This window comes from Cervus canadensis, chromosome 3 (genome assembly GCF_019320065.1).
Source record: "Cervus canadensis isolate Bull #8, Minnesota chromosome 3, ASM1932006v1, whole genome shotgun sequence".
NCBI lineage: Eukaryota > Metazoa > Chordata > Mammalia > Artiodactyla > Cervidae > Cervus > Cervus canadensis.
This window is the reverse complement of record NC_057388.1, coordinates 91,635,966-91,654,904: the sequence shown is the minus strand read 5'-3', so window position 1 is coordinate 91,654,904 and position 18,939 is coordinate 91,635,966. Positions and strand designations below refer to the sequence as shown.

The following is an 18,939-nucleotide window of genomic DNA, read 5'->3' as shown; positions in this document are numbered from 1 at the left end:
CCTGGTAGGAAGCCCCTATGTGAGAGGCATTCATGGTTGTTGTTCACCTGCTAAGTCATGTCTGACTCTTTGTGACCCCATGAACTGCAGCCTGCTAGGCTCCTCTGTCCTCCACTATCTCCCAGACTTAGCTCGAATTCATGTCGGTTGAATCGGTGATGCTATTTCACCGTCTCAGGCTCTGCTACTCCCTTGTCATTTTGCTTTCAATCTTTCCCAGCATCAGGGTCTTTTCTAGTGAGTCAGTTCTTCACGTCAGGTAGCCACAGTATTGGAGCTTCAGCATCAGTCCTTCCAGTGAATATTCAGGGTTGATTTCCTTTAGGATTGACTGTTTTGATCTCCTTGCAGTCCAAGGGACTCTCAGGAGTCTTCTCCAGCACCACAAGTCAAAACCATCACTTCTTTGGCGCTCAGCCTTCTTAAGATCCAACTCTCACACCCATCCATGACTACTGTGAACACCATAGCTTTGACTGTACAGACGTACAGTACACTGTGAGGACATGTTGGATCAGCTCCCTTAGAAGATTGATCTCACTGCTTCATGCTTAGACCTGGTATACCAAGGTCTTACCAAAGCCTCATTCTGTTGAGTGAAATTCAAATGAATTGTGATCAAGAATTTGATTGAATTTTGCCTGAGAAAAATTTTGCTGTGATAATTTGATTATCCTGGCAGATCTGTGTGATTTTGCACATAGTCTGACTGTGCATTGACCCAAACTGATATACTACACTTTAGAGTATAGTTTCATCGGGTAGTAGTAACTGGGTTAAATATGTGTCTCAATTTTTGCTACTAATAGAGCTACCAGCTGTGAACAACTGGAAAAACTGTGTCACATTGTTTTGCTTGGTGACAAGAAGGCAAGGAAGCCGTGAAAACCATCACCTTGTGGCAGGCATAGCCTGGAACTTCACAGCTAGCTGATACCTGTGTAACCTACCTGGTCTTATTTTTGGATGAGGAAATCAAAACTCAGCTAGGTTAGCTGATTGACCTAAAAGCCTAACTGATAAAAAGACAAAGTCTATCCAGATTCCTTGAGGAGCCATTACTGTCTGTAATTTCTCTGCTGGGTTTTGTATTGTTTAAACTTTTAGTGCTGGAAAAGAAAAAAAAAAAATCTTAACGATTTGCCTGAATCAAACAATTCCTTTTTTAGTTTTTTAAAAGGTTTTTGTTTAGGGTGACTTTTTCAAAGCAGAGACTTGTCTCACGCTTTAGACTACCAAGAAGAAGAATGGCAAACAGCAGAATAGTATATATACATGTCTGTATATATACGTATATATATTCAGTTCTAATGGAGAATATCTGTTTGAGAGCAACTTCTTGAGAAAACTGTCCAGAGAGGCTAGTAACTTTCCCAGGGTCCCCCAGGTTGCTGATGGGCAAACTGGGATCAAACCTTAGCTAGTCCTTATATCTTTCTCTGGTTCCTTGTCCATCATTCTTTTTATATTATATTCTTTTTTCAGCTTTATTGAGAGACATTTAACATATTTTACTATTCACTCACTAAAGTGTATAGTTCAGTAATTTTTAGTATTTTCAGATTGTGCAACCATCTTACAGTCTAGTTTAGAACATGTTCAGTACCCCCAAAGAAATCCTATACCCTTAGCTGTCACTCTCCATTTCCCCACTTCCCTGCCCCAGACCTACTTCCTGCGTCTGCAGGTTTGCCTTTTCTAGACATTTCATATCAATGGACATGTGCAATATGTGACCTTTTGTGTCTGACTTCTTTCACTTAGCGTTTTTTCAAGATTTATTCATGTAGCATGTATTAGTACTTCATAACTATTTATGATTGAATAATATCACACTGAATGGATATACTACATTTGTTTATCCATCCATCAGTTGATGAGCATTTAGATTGTCTTCACTTTTGAGATATTATGAATAATGCTGCCATAAATATTCATCTACAAGTTTTTGTGTAGACATGTTTTCAGTTCTCTTGGTTATATATGGTATCTAACAGTGGAATTGCTGGGTAATATGGTAACTGTGTAGCTTTTTGAGAAGCTGCCAAACTTTTTATACTGACTGCATCATTTTACATTCCCACTAGCAGTGTATTAATGTGCAGGTTTCAATTTCTCCACATTCTCACTAACCCTTGTTGATTGTCTTTTTGATTATGTTTGAATTGGTAAATCATTGTGGCTTTGGTTTGCATTTCCCTAATGATGAATACTGTTGAGTGATTTTTCATGCAATTATTTGGCCATTTGTGTATCTTCTTTAGAGAAATACCTGTTTATGTCCTTTGCCCATTTTTAATTATGTTGCCATTTTATTGTTCAATTCTGTTGTAAGTGTTTTTATATTCTGGATACAAGCACCTCAACAGCTATATGATTTGCCAGTATTTTTCCTCATTCTGTGGGTTGTTTTTTCACCTTCTTGATGATGTCCTTTGATGTTGCTATTTTCTGATAGTCTACAATTAAGAGAAAACATCCTTAAGACCTTTCATATATCTTCTTTTCTTGCTGTTACCCAGTGTCAGCTAAATTTTTTGCATATTTCCTGAGGCAAGGTTGTTATAATGTCAAGATTATCAAATAAAATGTCTCAAAGAGCAGAGACAGTACTGTCTAGTTTCCCTCTAATAGGCTCAAGAAGTTGAAATGCTGGGTAAGGTCCTGTGTGTACTCCTAGAGTTTAAATGTTTCTGGTGCTTTCTTGCTCATAATTTTGGGTAGTGGGTTTTGGGTAGTGAAGAGGAAATAGTCCTTGCTTATTTCTTAGGGAGGGCTCTTAAAGAGTATATAAAATTTGTCAATTTATTTGCTGTCATAGTTGTAAGACTCATAAAACATATTGTACAAAATCTTCTAATTGGAAAGACCAGCTGTTTCAAGTCAAGTCACCAGGTACTTACAGAGCTCCAGCTGTGATCTCAGCACTGTTCTGTGTCTTTCTCTCTTCAGTTGTTGGAACTTGAATTTGAAGGACATGTTTTCCAAAAATATGGTTTTAACATTTTCATGAGTCAGTAAATTCCCTTTTTTCATAAATCATGAAAAAATGAATGTAACCACAAATGACTTTATTTCTCTAATAAGTGATTTTTAAAAATGTTCAGTTATCAAAGTGGGAATGTTTTGATGTCATTTTCCTCTCTGAATCCCTTCCTTACAACCTCTCCTCCTCCTCTATGCAGTTGTCAGACTTCAGTGGTAGGACATCATTTTAAAGAATTTGCACTTAATGGCTCAGTCCCCACTGGGCAGTAAGCAGCTCCTTGAGTTTATTATAACTTTCGGCAGGTGTGGAGATTTCTAGGTCACCAGAGAACTCTTGATTAAATTACTCCTGAAGTGCACTAATTGGTCTTTTCCACAGTGCTTAGGTGGTTCCAAGGAGATACTGACCAGCTGGCAGAACTTTGCCTATTAAGATCTAGTCTCAATTTTGTCTTCCTGAGTATTCTCATGATTTTGTTTAAAGAAGTCACTTATTTTATCTTTTTCCCCTCTTTGTTGATTTTAGTTTCTGATGAAGAATTGAAAAGAAGAGTGGCTGAGGAACTGGCTTTGGAACAGGCCAAGAAAGACTCTGAAAATCAGAAACGGTGAGTTTCATGGTGTTTGAGACAGATTTTGGTGGACCTGTCATAATTATGAAATGCTTTTGGAGAGGAGTGATTATAATGAGACTCATCATTGATGTCTAGCTCAACTTCAGAATGTGCTGAACATAAATGGATGTGGCTCTTTTTGGTTTTGGATTGTGCTTGTAAAAGCCCTAGGTTATCCCTTTTCCAGACTCAGTTGTAAGTCACCATTTTATCTCTTGTATTGTTCTCAGTTGCTTGAATAAGTGAGCCCTGGTTTTTCAGTATGTGAGAAATAGTTCTTAAGGATTCTTCTGGCATTTCTCAAGCTAGATTCTTTTAATGAATGTGTTTTTGATAGAAAATTACATTATCTACTGCGTATTGCCAGTATCTGATGGATCATTGAAAAAGCACGAGAGTTCCAGAAAAACCTACTTCTGCTTTATTAACTACTCCAAAGCCTTTGACTGTGTGGATCACAACAAACTGTGGGAAATTATTCAAGAGATGGGGGTACCAGACCTCCTTCCTTGCCTCCTGAGAAATCTGTATGCAGGTCAAGAAACAACATTTAGGACCAGACATGGAACAACAGACTGGTTCCAAATCGGGGAAGGAGTACATCAAAGCCATATATTGTCACCCTGTTTAACTTATATGCAGAGCATATCATGCGAAATGCTAGACTGGATGAAGGACAAACTGGAATCAAGATTGCTGGGAGAAATATCAATAACCTCATATATGCAGATGCTTTCTTGTGGCAGAAAGCAAAGAACTAAAGAGCCTCTTAATGAAAGTGAAAGAGGAGAGTGAAAAAGCTGGCTGAAAACTCGGCATTCAAAAAACGAAGATCATGGCATTCAGTCCCATCACTTCATGGAAAATAGATGGGGAAACAATGGAAACAGTGTCAGACTTTATTTTTTTGGGCTCCAAAATCACTGGAGATGGTGACTGCAGCCGTGAAATTAAAAGACACTTGCTTCTTGGAAGAAAAGCTATGACCAATCTAGACAGCATATTAAAAAGCAGAGACATTATTTTGTCAACAAAGGTTTGTCTAGTCAAAGCTATGGTTTTTCCAGTAATCATGTATGCATGTGAGAGTTGGACCATAAAGAAAGCTGAGTGCAGAAGAACTGATGCTTTTGAACTGTGGTGTTGGAGAAGACTCTTGAGAGTCCCTTGGACTGCAAGGAGATCCAACCAGTCCATCCTAAAGGAAATCAGTCCTGAATATTCATTGAAAGGACTGATGTTGAAGCTGAAAGTCCAATACTTGGGTCACCTGATGCAAAGAGCTGACTCATTTGAAAAGACTCTGATGCTGGGAAGGATTGAAGGCGAGAGGAGAAGGAGATAACAGAGGATGAGTTGGTTGAATGGTCACCCACTTGATGGACATGAGTTTCAGCAAGCTCCAGGAGTTGGTGATGGACAGGGAGACCTGGTGTGCTGCAGTCCATGGGGTCTCGAAGAGTCAGACACAACTAAATGACTGAACTGAACTATGGGTATTAAGGTTAACAGTATTGTAGTTAATAATGAATGTCATAGATAGTACCCATGTTAATAAATAGTATTAATTAGTAATCAGTTCAGTTCAACATACTCACTTATAAATTCAAAGACTTTACAGATGTGTGAGGTTGAAAAAACAAAATCCTCCATAATTTCATTCTGTTGAAATAACCACATTTCATTCCTCTAGACTTTCTTCTGTGTACACACTTCTATGTTATTGTCGTCTTTAGTACTACTTCTACTAGCGGTAGCAGCTAAAAGAGTTCTTTAAAGTTTTTATAATAAAGAACTGGAAGCAATCCAAGTGCCCATCATGGGAGACTAGATGAATGAATTATGGCACATACCCACAATGGAATATTAGATACTCAAGTAGATCTTACATTCTGAGTCAAAAAGGTGTTGAAAAGCTATAAACTGAACACAATATTTGAAGCAACGTAGATAGTTTTCTGTGGGTAAAGCAGCGCCATGGACTGTAGCCAGACTCCTCTGTCCATAGGATTTCTCCAGGCAGGAATACTGGAGTGGGTTGCCATTTCCTTTCTCCAGGGGATCTTCGCAACCCAGGGATAAATCTGCATCTCTTGCATTGGCTGTGGATTCTTTACCTCTGAGCCACCAGGGAAGCCCTGGGGTAAAAGTTGTACTTTTTAAAGAGTTAAAGTATAGTTGCTTATTCATAAAAATAGGTGATTACATTTTAATACACAGTAGTCAATTGCTTCCCTTCTGTGCTATTTCTGAAATTTGCATATGGCACAAAGCATTATTATTATATGATCATGTGAATATCTCCCACATGCACAGTGACTACCACCAGTAGATGGTTTGTGAGATTTTGTGTGTGTGTGTGTGTGTGTGTATGTGTGTGTGTGTTTTGGACTGTTTCACTAGTTTGCTTGAAGAGAGCTAAATGTAAAGAATCTTTGAATTGGTAAATCTAGTCTTCATTGGCTATAGGGGGTGGTGGTTTCGTCACTAAGTTGTGTCTGATTCTTGCGACCTCATGGACTGTAGCCTGCCAGGCTCCTCTGTCCATGGGATTCTCTAGGCAAGAATACTGGAGTGGGTTGCCATTGCCTTCTCCAGGGAATCTTCCCAACCCAGGAATCACACCCGGGTCTCCTGCATTGGAGGCAGATTCTTTATTGACTGAGCTACAAGGGAAGCCCTATAAGACCTTCAGCATATAATTTAACCTCATTGGCCCTTAAATATTTCATATCTAAAGTGAGGAGTTTATGAAATATTTTGTAATATTTCTTCTCTTTTGATGGAGTGCTTGATACGCTAGGTCCAATTTGCCTGAAATGTCTGGAACAGGATGTGAGTTTTAGTTTATACCACCATTTTCTCAGGAAATAGAGAAGACTCACTGGCTTAGGATTTTAAAAATCAAGATGTAATTAGTACTGCTAAAAGGGTTTACGCATATTTCAATAGTTTCCTATGCAGCACTTTTTAATTATTTAATTGGGGTTCGGTTGATGGAGTATATAATTAGACAGTGAAGTTTATTCAGAAACATTTCAGACCATTTTCTTTAAGAAGCAGAGAAAATCAGCATATTTTGGTAGAATTCCTTGTCTTTGAAATTTTGTTATTTTTAATTGAATTTTATTTTAATAAGTTTTTGGGTTAGACCTTCATATTTACTTTGCTTACATTTTTCATATAGAAGTTTTTTGTCTTCTTTTCTTCTGCCATGGTACCGGCTGTTATGACAATTCTAACTGTGGTGGTTTTTTTTCCCGCCTCTGTTACTTAGCTCCCATCTGCTCTCCCTGTTCTGTGAAAGGTAAAGGGCAGATGAGGTGGATAAAAGGTGCCAGTGAGAGCCGGTTTCATCTCTCTTGTGGACTAGGGTTGGCAGCTTAGCTGTAACCTGGGACAAATGACTATTGATAAAGAATTTATTTTCTGTCACTTTTAAGGAGAGTAGAGGGTGGTACAGCATTTTTTTTTCCCCCTCTCTCTTTTAACAAAATGTTTTGTTTGAAATCTTCTTCATGAAAACTTCCAGCTGTCAAATCTTGGCAAAAAGTGTGTGTTTATCTGTATAATAGTTCTTATAAGAGTCAATAGCTATTATTTTCTTTCTTTTATCAACCAGAGAAGAAACTTCAGAAAAAGCATTAAGAAGGTTTTCAGTGTCATCTTTTAAAAGCAACTTTTTCGAGAAGCACAGAATTTATAAATTATTTTAACTGTTGCCTTAATTGAATGAAGTCTTGAGAATGGTTCCTTGTGCCTTTGGATTGTCACTTGCACATCCTTGGCTTACCATGTCTTCTGTTTTCACCCCAAATGCACGCATAACTACAGTTCCTGAGCGCTTAAGTCTGGGACAGTCTGGGACATAGACACAATCCAACATATGCAGAAAGGACTTTGGAAATTATTTCCGTTGTGATCTTTTTCTTTGTAGGATATTAATCATCTTTAGCTTTTTTATTATGGACAGTTTAAAGCACCTTCAAAAACAGAAGAGTACAGTGAGTCCCCATGACACTGTTTCAACAATTCTTGTTTCATCTGTATCCTCTTCACTCTACCTATGTGGTGAGTGGTATGGAGAAGCACTAATATTTTTAATAAGTTGGTGAATTTCGTGGCAGGGAACTACTCTGAAATATCTTCTGTCAGCCTAGTGTCATTTCAGTTAGGTTTTTTATTTTGGTTGAAAGACTGGAACTTAACTCTGGCCAACTTGGGAAGCAAGGACATTTTTAGAAGCATATTAAATAGTTCAAAAGAATCAAAAGGAAAACTAGAGAACCACTAGGTAGGGAAGAACTGGGTACTACTTAAAGCTTTACACAGTGGGGAAGAAGTAATTCCCCTGGATGATGGTTCCATGATAAAGGGGAAAGGATGGTGTGTGGCTGAATTTCATTGAGTGGAAGATGCTGTTAATTTTTAAGAAGCATTGTATTTGGTGTACCCCTAAGAAAAAAATAGTTGCAGATAATAGCATAGTAGTTTCTCTCTTAGACTTTTCTTATTGAAAGAGCTCATTACGATTGACTTTGAGTTTTTAAAAAGCTATCACTTGTGTGTTCATAAAAGGAAAATGTAAGGAAAATAAATAGGTTAAGGCAGTGTTGTCAACTAGGGGAGATTTTGGTTTCCAGGGGATATGTGGAAATGTCTGAAGATGTTTTTGTCTGTCACAGCTGGTTAGGTCTTACTGGCGTCTAGTGGGTAGAGGCCAGGGATGCTGCTAAACATTCTGTAATGCACAGGCTACTCCCCCAAAACTCACAAAAACACACAAGAATTATCTGGCCTAGAATGTCAGTAGTGCTGAGTGAGAAACCCAAGGTTAAGTAAGGGATTCTCAAAACTTGTTCACTTTGGTCTAATTCTTCTAAATCGCTCTGTGGCTCGGGGTCTTGATGTCTGTATTTTTCCACCCAGTGTCATATTCTGTGCCATCAGAACCTTGACGATGACAGCAGCCTCCTGCTGTTGTTCCTGGGATTTTTCCAGGCTGCTGAAAGCCAGTTTTTGCAAATTTTGATGCTTCTGCGCAAGCTATGACAACTGCTCAGGACGACTGGCAGAATGCAAGTGTGAGGTGCTTCCAGGCATGTGGAGACTGGACAGATGGGGTCCTAGAGCTGTATTTCATCAGGACCGTCTGCAAACACTCTAGACCGTAACCTCTGTTAGGTTGGAAATGGTTTCTTGAGTGTCTGCCTCATCTCCTACCTAATGCAGAAACCCTTTCACAGCATCTCTGACTGGTCATGCCACACACATTTAGAACTCATTGAGAATCATTTACACTGAAGGTATTTTACTAGGAGATTTAAAATGTACGGGAGTCCTTAAAGTTTCCAGTTCCTTACTTTTAATTTATTTAGAGAATTTTATTTTAAAAAGGTTTAGTTTTGGCTGTGCTGGTTTTCCTTGCTGTGCTGGGTCTAGTTGAGGTGACCAGGGCCACTCTCCGGTTGCAGTGCGCGGGCTTCTCATCGCAGTGACTTCTCCCGTGGCGCACGGGCTCTAGGGCACTTGGACTTCAGTCACTGGCACGTGGGCTCAGTAGTTGCAGCTCCTCGGCTCTGGAGCACAGGCTCAATAGTTGTGGTACACAGGCTTAGTTACCCCGAGGCATGTGGGAACTTCCCCAGCCAGGGATCAAGCTGGTGTTGCTTGCATTGCAAAGCAGATTATTAACCACTGGACCACCAGAAAAGCCCTGTTTATTTTTAAATTGAAGACTAGTTGATTTATATTAATTTATGCTATACAGCAAAGTGATTCAGTTATATATGTATATATACACATTCTTTTTTATATTTGTTTCCATTTTGGTTTATCACAGGGTATTGAGTATAGTTCCCTGTGCTATACAGTTGGACCTTGTTTATCTAAGTCTCCACTTCTTTAATAGGAAGATACAGCCTAATTAAAAGTTGCTTTCGAGGAAAAGGTTTCTACTAGGGTCACAGTGATGACACAGCTGATTATGAGCACGCTGTATATGTTTTATTCTCATTTGTAAAGCACATTTACATGTGGAATCTCAATTCATCTTAGATCTGATTCTGTTTTATGAGAATGTTGAGTGATTTGATGCCCTCCAGAATCACTGACATAAATTTAGTGCACACACTAAAATCACTGGGTCTAATCTGGAATCATGGTTTTGCTTATGAAAACACCTAATGGATGGAATAGTTGCTTGGTGTATTGGGAGTCAAGAGCAAATTAAATGCCCATGTCAGCAGCTTGTTTTTCTGTGATACTCTGTGTATTTTGGATTATAGCTGACCATATTGTGTTGCAGCTAGAGCAGGCCAATATAGCAAGGATTCGGTGTGCTACAGTTTGAGTATAGACTTTTAAAATGTGATTTACTTCTCTGCTTTGCCCTACCTCCAAAAGTCAGTCTCTGACAGCAAGAAGAATGTGACTGCTTCTGACCTCTGACCTTTGGTATTTGAATTTCACCTCTGTACCTATGAAGACAAGTAAAAGTTGCCTTCATTTTAATAACCTTTTTCAAGAAATCAAGAAGAAAGGGAATAGCTACTTGATGTAACTAGCTGTATATCCACCATTTTTAGATGGATGTTAGTTGAGATTTTACCCCAGTTTTAATTACTTGAGAAATTAAATGCCATTTTCCAGTCATCAACACATATTACACAGCTGTTATTACGAAATTACATACCTCCAACCTGCAAGTAATCTCTAGGTATATAGTAATTAAAAAGTAAAGCAACTTTCAGGGAGTAAATTCTGTTGATTGCTAATATTTATCAATGGCTTTTATCATAAAAATATGGTTTTTAAGGGACCTGAAAAGATGAGTTAGCAGTCACAGGCAGTGAACCTCACTTCTGATTTATAGGTATTTGCTAAGAAAGTGATTACAGTTTGTACACTGTTGTGATGTGAACAGATTTCCCAGTGTCTGGCTCCAGTAGGGGCAGTGGACAGTTGGTTGGCTTTATCTGCAAACTGTTTCTTTATGTGCTCTGACATTTATGAGATCCTTCTATAATATAAAAATCCCAGTATATTAGATTAATTTTTTTATTAACCTCATTAAAGCTTTTTTTTTTTAATGTATGTTGTGTTGCTTTTCTATTCCACTCTGCTTAAATATAAAGACCCAACTCACTCTGAATGAAGCAGATCACATCCTAGCCACCCAGTACTTTTCACTGGGGGATGATTGAAAGTGCTGTGTAAGTACTCGGTATTTGAAATCTTTAGCCATCTGCTACTTTTATCTTTATTTTTTCCCAAGTGTCACTTTTCTATTTTTAATAGAGACAACTGCTTTCTATAACCAACAATTACAGAAGGTTGGATTATCCAGTCTATGTTTTATTCACATCTCTTTATGTCTTTTTCCAAATACAGTTTTCTTTCCTATTGATGTTATGCTGTTGTAGACTCCTCCTCTGAATTCTGTTTGAGAATCTGTTTTTTTACATGTAGGAATATTAAACCTGGAAAACCAGAATCAATCAAGCATGCCTCAGAAATCTGTAACCTTTTTTTTTTTTTATTGGATGTAATAGCAGCCGTGATATTCAACCACTTCTTGTTCAGATGTTTCTTTTGACAGTAATTGCAGTGTTTTCTCTCATGAAGCAAGTGTTTGAAGTAATTTGTGCCAGAGTGGGTTTCTGCATTTGGAAATTTCTAGGAACTGGTTTTTGAGTGTCCTGTAGTCGTAGTAGTTCTTCCTGAAGTTTCCCCGTTACCCAGAACAGTCTTAGGAGAGTAGGGGTGGTAATGTACTCTGTAAAACGTTTATTATTCTTTACATAAACTATTAATGTTTCTTGTCAGTGTTACCACCGATTTATGAAAACAGATAACTCAAGTGGACATCTGTAAAGTTTTCAATCAGCAGGGGAAGCCGGTCTTGGGCCGCCTGCCCCACAGCCCTGCACTCTGTTGCTGAGGTGATAGATTTACATTGCCTTTGGTCGTTGCTCTGCTCAGCGGTTCAGTCATGTCTGACCCTGTGACTCTGTTCTGCGGCCCGCCAGGCTCCTCTGTCCATGGGGTTTCCTAGGCAGGAACACTGGAGTGGGTCTGCCATTTCCTATTTCAGGGGATCTTCGCGGATTAGGGATTAGACCCACGTCTGCTGCACAGGCAGGCAGATTCTTTACCACTGAGCCCCCAGGAGAGCCTCCCATTGCCTCTCACCACCCTGTAAACGTTTATTCAGGGGACACCTGAGGGAACTCCGATACAAAGCTGGTCCTGGTGCCATCTGGTTATAGCTAGCACTAGGGGTTTAGAGCTTTCTGTCAGCCGTCTCCCCCCTCCTTCCCCCTTCCCAGAGACCTGGGCATCAGAGGGCTTAGAGAAACTTGTGGTGAGGATAATATTCTCTCAGATTGGGACATGTCTTGTGTGAGGAGTAAACTTTTCTCTTTCAAACAGCATTTGTTGGTAGACTCAGTTCAGTTTCCGTTTCAGAAGGTGAGTGGGCAGGCCTGATGTCCACTTCCTTGAGTCCAGAAGTCCGTACTTAGGGACAGTGGCCCACGTAGGCTGGGCCTTACCCCTCCGAACCTGCAGTCCCTAGCCGTCTGGGGAACCATCTGCTGAGCCTACTGGTGATGAATGCCCTGTTAGGAGGATGGGACCAGGATGAGAGGCAGGTCTGGCGGCTCCCTCTGCAACCGGGGAGAAATACACAGGCTTCGCCCCTTCCTCTTCTGACCTCAACAGCTTTGCCAGTGGAGCCTTGAGCTGAGGAGTGCAGGCAACATAGTTACAGTTCAGATGTCAGTTTTATCTCAACATTATCATATTTCTAACTATTGGCACATTCATGTTTAAGTAATCCCCTGTCCCCTTTTCCTAGTTGGAGAAAACTGTTAAAAAAGAGTATCTCATCTTAAGTTTCTGATATATATATGTATATTTTGAGAGAACCCATATTCTTTTGCATCCCATTCTTATCCAGAGCAGTTGTCATTTGTCTTTGATGAAAACATTCCTCACAGTTTATAGATGACATACATATAGAATACACACTTTGGGGTCACATTATGTTATGAAAACCATTCCAGAGTACAGGACCCATATGTCCAACTAAAATGAAAAAAAAAAAAAAAAAATTAAAGCAGTAGATGTTGGATTCTTGTATTTCCTGAGCACTTTATATATTTTAACTCACTGCATCCTCACAACATCTCTGTTATCCCTTCTTTATAAGTTGAGGAGAGTGAGAGATAAAGAAGAAATTTACCCAAGGTCATATCTAGTAAGGGTGAGCCTGGGATTTGAACCCAGGTCTCCGTCAAGTTCATGCACTGCACCATCCCGCAGTACTGCGCTGCTGTGTGCACAGGGAATGCTCCCTTTAAAATTTTTCATTTGCAGTTGTGGGAAGAGGTAACAAACATTTACTTGAGCTTTCACCTCTAAACCGTTAGTAAATAAAAGATCTCTTGAAAGTGACCTCGGTTGTGTGCTTCTGGTTATTAGATCTGTGCAGCTGCTCTGGATGGTATTTTTAAAACCTCTTTTATCTTAGTACCAAAATCTTTTGAGAGTTTGTGTTTCAAGTTAATATTCTCTGATCACGTAGGCTATAACTCACTGTTAAATGCTGGTCTGTGTCCACCTTTTCAGTGATGGTGGCAATTCGAATTTCTTGTTTGCTTAAGATTGGAACACAAGCAAGGGTGAGGTGTCTGGAAGCAGATGGTGGTCTGCCTCATGAACTTTGGAGGTGAGGGCTGCTTCCGGTCAGTGAGGCACGCAAGTGTCCAGTAGTCAGTGCTCCTCAGAGTTCTCTGGAGCAATCAGGCCCTCTCCCTGTGCAGGAAGCAATAAAGAGGCACAGTGCTTTCTTTAATAGACTGTCATTAGAGTATTAGAGAGCATTTTGCATTTCTACTTCTCTATTCATCTTTAGCCTTTTTTTTTTTTTTTAAAAGAGGCTTTGCCTCATTCTCTTACTGATACTTTGTTTTCCACTGTGTTGCTTGACATGATGGGTTTTGGTTTGTAGTATTTGTTAACTATTTATTTGCTTTTTGTGTGATAGAGTATTTTGAGAAGTCATCACATTTTTTCAAACTTACATGTTTTTAAATAAATGAAAAAAATCTAGCTGCTAGGACAGTGCGACTTTGGAACTCAAGTATGGAATTCCTCCGCTGAATAATGTACAGCTACACAGGGACATTTTATTAGTTACTTACCATTTGCAGTTGCTTCCTTACACATACACTGGGTAATTCCTCTAGGCGGAAACCATTTCACTTGGAAATTTTCTCAAGTTATTCCATTAAAATGATTTTAGTGTGATTTTTGGCATCAAGAATAAAGTATAAAAGTAGACTTTAGCCATTTAAGTGTTTCAATTAATGATTTAAATTTGAATTTCTTCACAACTTCTTAGAATGAATCTCTTAAATTCTTTATTTCCTAATACCATTCTGATAATGATTATGGGAGTAATACAAAAATCCCTTAAATATTCATAGATTACAGTTTCGCTTTCCAGGTTGATAGATTAAAACCAAACCAAATCAAAGCAAAACCAAAAAAAGTCACTTGAGACCACTAATTTAATATGGGAAATGTCTATTAGTCTAAAAACTATTACCCAACAGTTTCTGTAGTTTTTATTATTGCTACAGAATGTGGTAGGTTTGACTTAGGAAGGTCACTCATTCCTCAAACTACTAAATACGTGGATAATGTTGATTTATTTAAAATAATTACAAAGAAATATATATCAAAGAAATTCAGAAAACATACATGCATCAAAAGTTAGTCATGTTTACCCCGTTCTCCATTACTCTGCTCTTCCCCCCTCCCCAGAATTCACACATTATACCCTAAGGGAAGTATATTCTTATATAATTTGCTTTTTTTTAAACCAGATGAGATTGCAGTAGTAATGTTGTTGGACTTGTTTTTTTTTCCACCACCCCATCATGTCCTCTTCATATTTGCAACATAATGAGATCTTGAATAGACTTAAAAATCTGATGATATGCACCACTTAAGAAGACTTTTACCTGAGAAGTAATACTAACAGCAGTAACATTTAATAGTGAGTAGTAGTGTTAGCTAACAGTTTTTGTACACTTCCTTTGTTCCAGGCACTGGTCTGAGCACTTTGCACGTAATGATCATTTAATCCTCACAAGATCCCTATGTGGCCGTTTCCATTCTGCTGGTACCCTCACTTCATAGGTGAGGCAGCTGCTTCTACTGACATAACCCAGAAAGCAGAGGAGTTGGGACGTGAACCTTAGCACTCCGGAACCTGAAACCACTCTCATTATCCCTCTGCTTGGTTGCATCTCACAGGCCAACTTGTTTTCTGGTCCAACAGGGATGCTTCCTATTACATGTTAGTCTGAACACTCTGAGGCTTTTTTGATGTGGTTTACTGAAGATGTGTGTTTCTCAGGTTTTAGTACAGTCAGTTTTGCCTTGATTGTGGAGCTCATTAAATAAGGAATTTAGTTATGAAAAGAATTCACAAGGGACTTTCAAAGTTTTTTTTTTTAATTCACATGATGATATTTTGAAATAAAACTGTCAAAATACTGTCAAATAGTGGGTGAAAGTTAATATTTCTGTGGATTTTGCCATAAAGTGTTGGAAATTGTATATTTCTTTATGAAAATACCTGTCAGTTGTACAATTTGGTTTCTATAGACTTAGAGAAAAGGAGTCCAAGCCATTGTCCAAGTGCGTTTCTGTAACTTAGCTTGTCTGTGCAGCTCCGGTAGGTTTGGCTTAGAAAACACTTCCCTCAAACTACTGAAAACTTGGACGTTAGTCTGACAAACCGAGAGCACTGCCAGAAATTTGGTTACTGATTATTCTGTCTCCTTCCTTCTTGCCTTCGTGTCTCTGCTTTTAAAGTATACTGCAGATTCATTCCTCTCACCATTTCCATGCCTACTTAGTCTAAGCCATAGGTTCTCAACTGAGGGGCATTTTGCCCCCTCCTCCCAACCCCACCTCCATGGGCCATTTGGCCACATCTGGAGATCTTTAAGGTTGTCACCACTGGGAGGGAGCTGTTGGTATCTATCTCATGGGTAGTGTCCAGGGATGGTATTAAACATCTTGCAACGCAGGACAGTCCCACACAATGAAGAATGGTTTGGTGCACATGTCAGTAGTGCTTGGTTGAGAAGCCCTGGACTGTCATTATCACTTCTCACTTGAGCTGTTACAAAGTCTCGGTACCAGGACCCAGTCCTGTCCCCCAGATCCTCCTCTCCAGAAAGCAGTGCTCATGTGCTTTAAAAGATGCATTCTTAACCACAGCAGTTTATTTGCTTAAAATCCTTTTTAATGGCTTTTCTTTAGATTTAGCAGAAAATCCAGATCTTCCCCCTGATCTTCTGGTCCTCCTCTGCCCTTTCTGTTTATACCCTCGGGCCTCATCTCTTACCACCTCCCCACTGAACATTTTAGCTATAGCAGTTGCCACACCTGTTTGTTCTTGTGTTCGCCTCTTTCCCTAGAATGCTTGTGTTTTGCATGGCTGACTCCCTCTCACTATTTAGGGCTCTTCTCAAATAACCCCACAGAAGGGCTTTCACTGCCTGCTTTCTGCAGTCATCGTCTCTTCCTGTCCTCACTCTGGCTGTCCTTTTCTCTGCCTTGTTTCTTCAGAGCACTTTATCTGTTTACTGTCTGTCTCCTCCACTGTGAGGGCAAAACTCATTGTCATATGGTAAGTGTCAACAAGAAAGCATCACTAAATTACAGCAGTGCTTTATGGTTGTGGTGAACAGATTAAAATGGGATAGACTCTGTTCAAAAGGGAAAAAGAGGCAGGAGCATCATCACAGGGCTACAGCCAGCCACCACTGAATGACTGCCTCCTATTTACCAGGCGCTGTTTTGGTACAGGTGTATACATTCACTTGGAACTCACCAGCAGCCTTCTGAGGTTTGCCTTACATTTTAGGCAGTGGCCTTTAAGGTGATGCCCCTCACATTCCCCCCGGACCCCACGATGAGTGACCCGTCTCCTCCACACCGGACTGGAAAGACTCAGTTGTGTAGCTGTGCTGTCTATGGGTTTATTTTACAATCAGGACACCGCTAGGAGAGGCTAAATCCCTTGCCCAAGTCTGTGTTACTGACAGAAGCCAGCCTCAGAATTTAAGCCCAGTTCTCTATTACTCTAAGCCCAAGCCTCTTTGCCAACACTTTTCCAGGTTTTCTTGGTTCTTAGGGGACATCTTCAGTTCACATCTCCTGTTCTAGCAGGCTGAGATGGTGTCCATTTTTTGAGACTGGGACTGCATTTTTAACTCCGGTGGAGACAATTTCTTTGGTTTCCGGTGACTTAGGCAAAAGTAACCTGTTTTTCTATCTTGTCCTGGGACAGGGAGCAATTTCTTTGGCTTCTGATGACTTGGGGCAAAAATAATTACTTTTCTCTCTTGTCCTGAGACATGTCCTCAATGAACATGAATTTGAGCAAACTCCAGGAGATAGTGAAGGACAGGGAAGCTTGGAGTGCTGTAGTCCATGGGGTCACAAAGAGTCAGACATGACTTAGCAACCGAACAATGACAACCTGAGACAGTTGCTTAGTATTGTCTAAAAGTAAAAAAAAATCAAAAGCAAAAACAAAAAACTGACATTATGAGAATATAATCTAGGCTTTCGACTGTTTTTATTGGCAACCAAAAACATTCTCAAAAGTTGTAACTATGAACATGTAAAACATTTACTGTGTCACGCATCCAGATTTCTGAGGCTGACCCAGAACATGATTGATCTGTCTTTGAGCCTTGAAGTTTGGGACAGAAGTCGGGAAGCTTGTGGCTCGTCTCTCATGCCCCTCAAGCCCCAGGAACCCTGTCGATGACAGCCGGTTTTCCCTTGCACGTTTGGTGCTTTAAGTTCAAGAGGAACCTGGAGTCACATGGATTTGTATATTGAAAATTTGCATCCATTTCGTGGTATGATGAGAGTTTTTGACTGAAACCGGAACTGAACTGCTTTCCTTGGCTTTCCCGCCTCCCAGGAATCCATGCTCGCTCAGGGCAACTGGGGGAGGTGGAAGCCCAGGGTGGCCTGTGATGGCAGATTATTCTGAGTTGCAGCATTCCTGTTATGTTTTGTGAGTTGAATGTTGCTTTGTGCTTCATGCTTTCTTGTATCTATTCCTCCCACTCCCTTCAAAAAAAAAATTTTTTTTTTTTGGTAAGTTTTTTTTTTTTCCTTCTTCATTTTCTATCAGCTTGTCATAGGATGACACACACGGCAAACTCAGCCTCAGACAGTGTTTCGCAGACAAGAACAACACCTTCACCAGTCTGGGAACACAGTGAGAGAAAAATGAAGAACAATATTAGAAAAGAACCCTTTGGGAAGCTGCACAAAAATGTTATATTAAAATCGATCCCAGGGCTTGACCTTTTGTGGTAGTGTATATTTTAAAGCCTTCTATTGATTCTCTTTTAATAACATGTTTATTCTAGTTTACTGACAGAAGCCTAGGGAGAATACAAAAAGAAAAGAGCAAATTCTTTATTATGACGGTCATTTAAATTTGTCCTGGGCGTTTTTTATGTCTGACTAGTGTTATCTTTTTATGTATTTAACATATATCATTCTTTCTCAGTATGAGACTGAGAGATACTATGAAGGTGGGAATGTGATGTTTTTTAATTTACTTTTATTGAAAATATGCTCAGCCTGCTGTTACATGTGTGTGCCCCTCCACCCTCTGAATTAGAATTTGTTGCTTTTCTGATGTGTGTTGAAGACAGAAGAGTCTTCATTTTGATTTTTTTTTTTTTTTCTAATCCTGAAAGCCATCAGTAATCTAGACAACCACGTCTGAGAACGTTTGGTGACAGTTCTGCACATAAAAACAGTTGTGTTTTACTGTGTAACTAATGGCAGAATGTTGAAGAACAGGAAAATCTCCGTACCCGACCCTTTTGATCACTAAGTTTTGTCATTTCAAATTCAGAAATATTCATCACTTTGCATGGTGACGGGCTCTTTGTACTTCACATAGGAAGTCAGTTCTCTTAAGAGTGTCGTCCAGTTATGAATGATGGCACTGTCTCCTCATCCCTTACAGTTTTCATCCATTAGGGGGGAAAAAAAAGAGACAGAACTTATTTTCTTACCCCATCAGATGATTTTTTCCCAACATACAGATTTCAGAGGTACCCAGAGCAGCAGGCAGGACTTGAAAGATACACCTGGAAAGGTTATTCTGTAAATGGCAAATTGAGTGAGATTCTGCCTGTAGAACATCAAGTTAATAGGCTTGGGGAGAAATGGGATGCTTGGATCTAATTCACGGCTCTAATATAATAGTCCT

At 39.5% G+C, this 18,939-nt stretch overlaps 1 protein-coding gene across 2 annotated transcripts in view; it reads left to right on the top strand.

Moving 5' to 3' along the window:
- CHCHD3 (coiled-coil-helix-coiled-coil-helix domain containing 3) overlaps positions 1-18,939 on the top strand; it is a 283,851-nt gene that overhangs the window by 57,081 nt on the left and 207,831 nt on the right. For both annotated transcript variants that reach the window (XM_043463744.1, XM_043463743.1), the window contains exon 3: positions 3,515-3,596. In XM_043463744.1, coding sequence (XP_043319679.1) covers positions 3,515-3,596 — 82 coding nt within the window. The remainder of the gene's footprint in view (positions 1-3,514; positions 3,597-18,939) is intronic.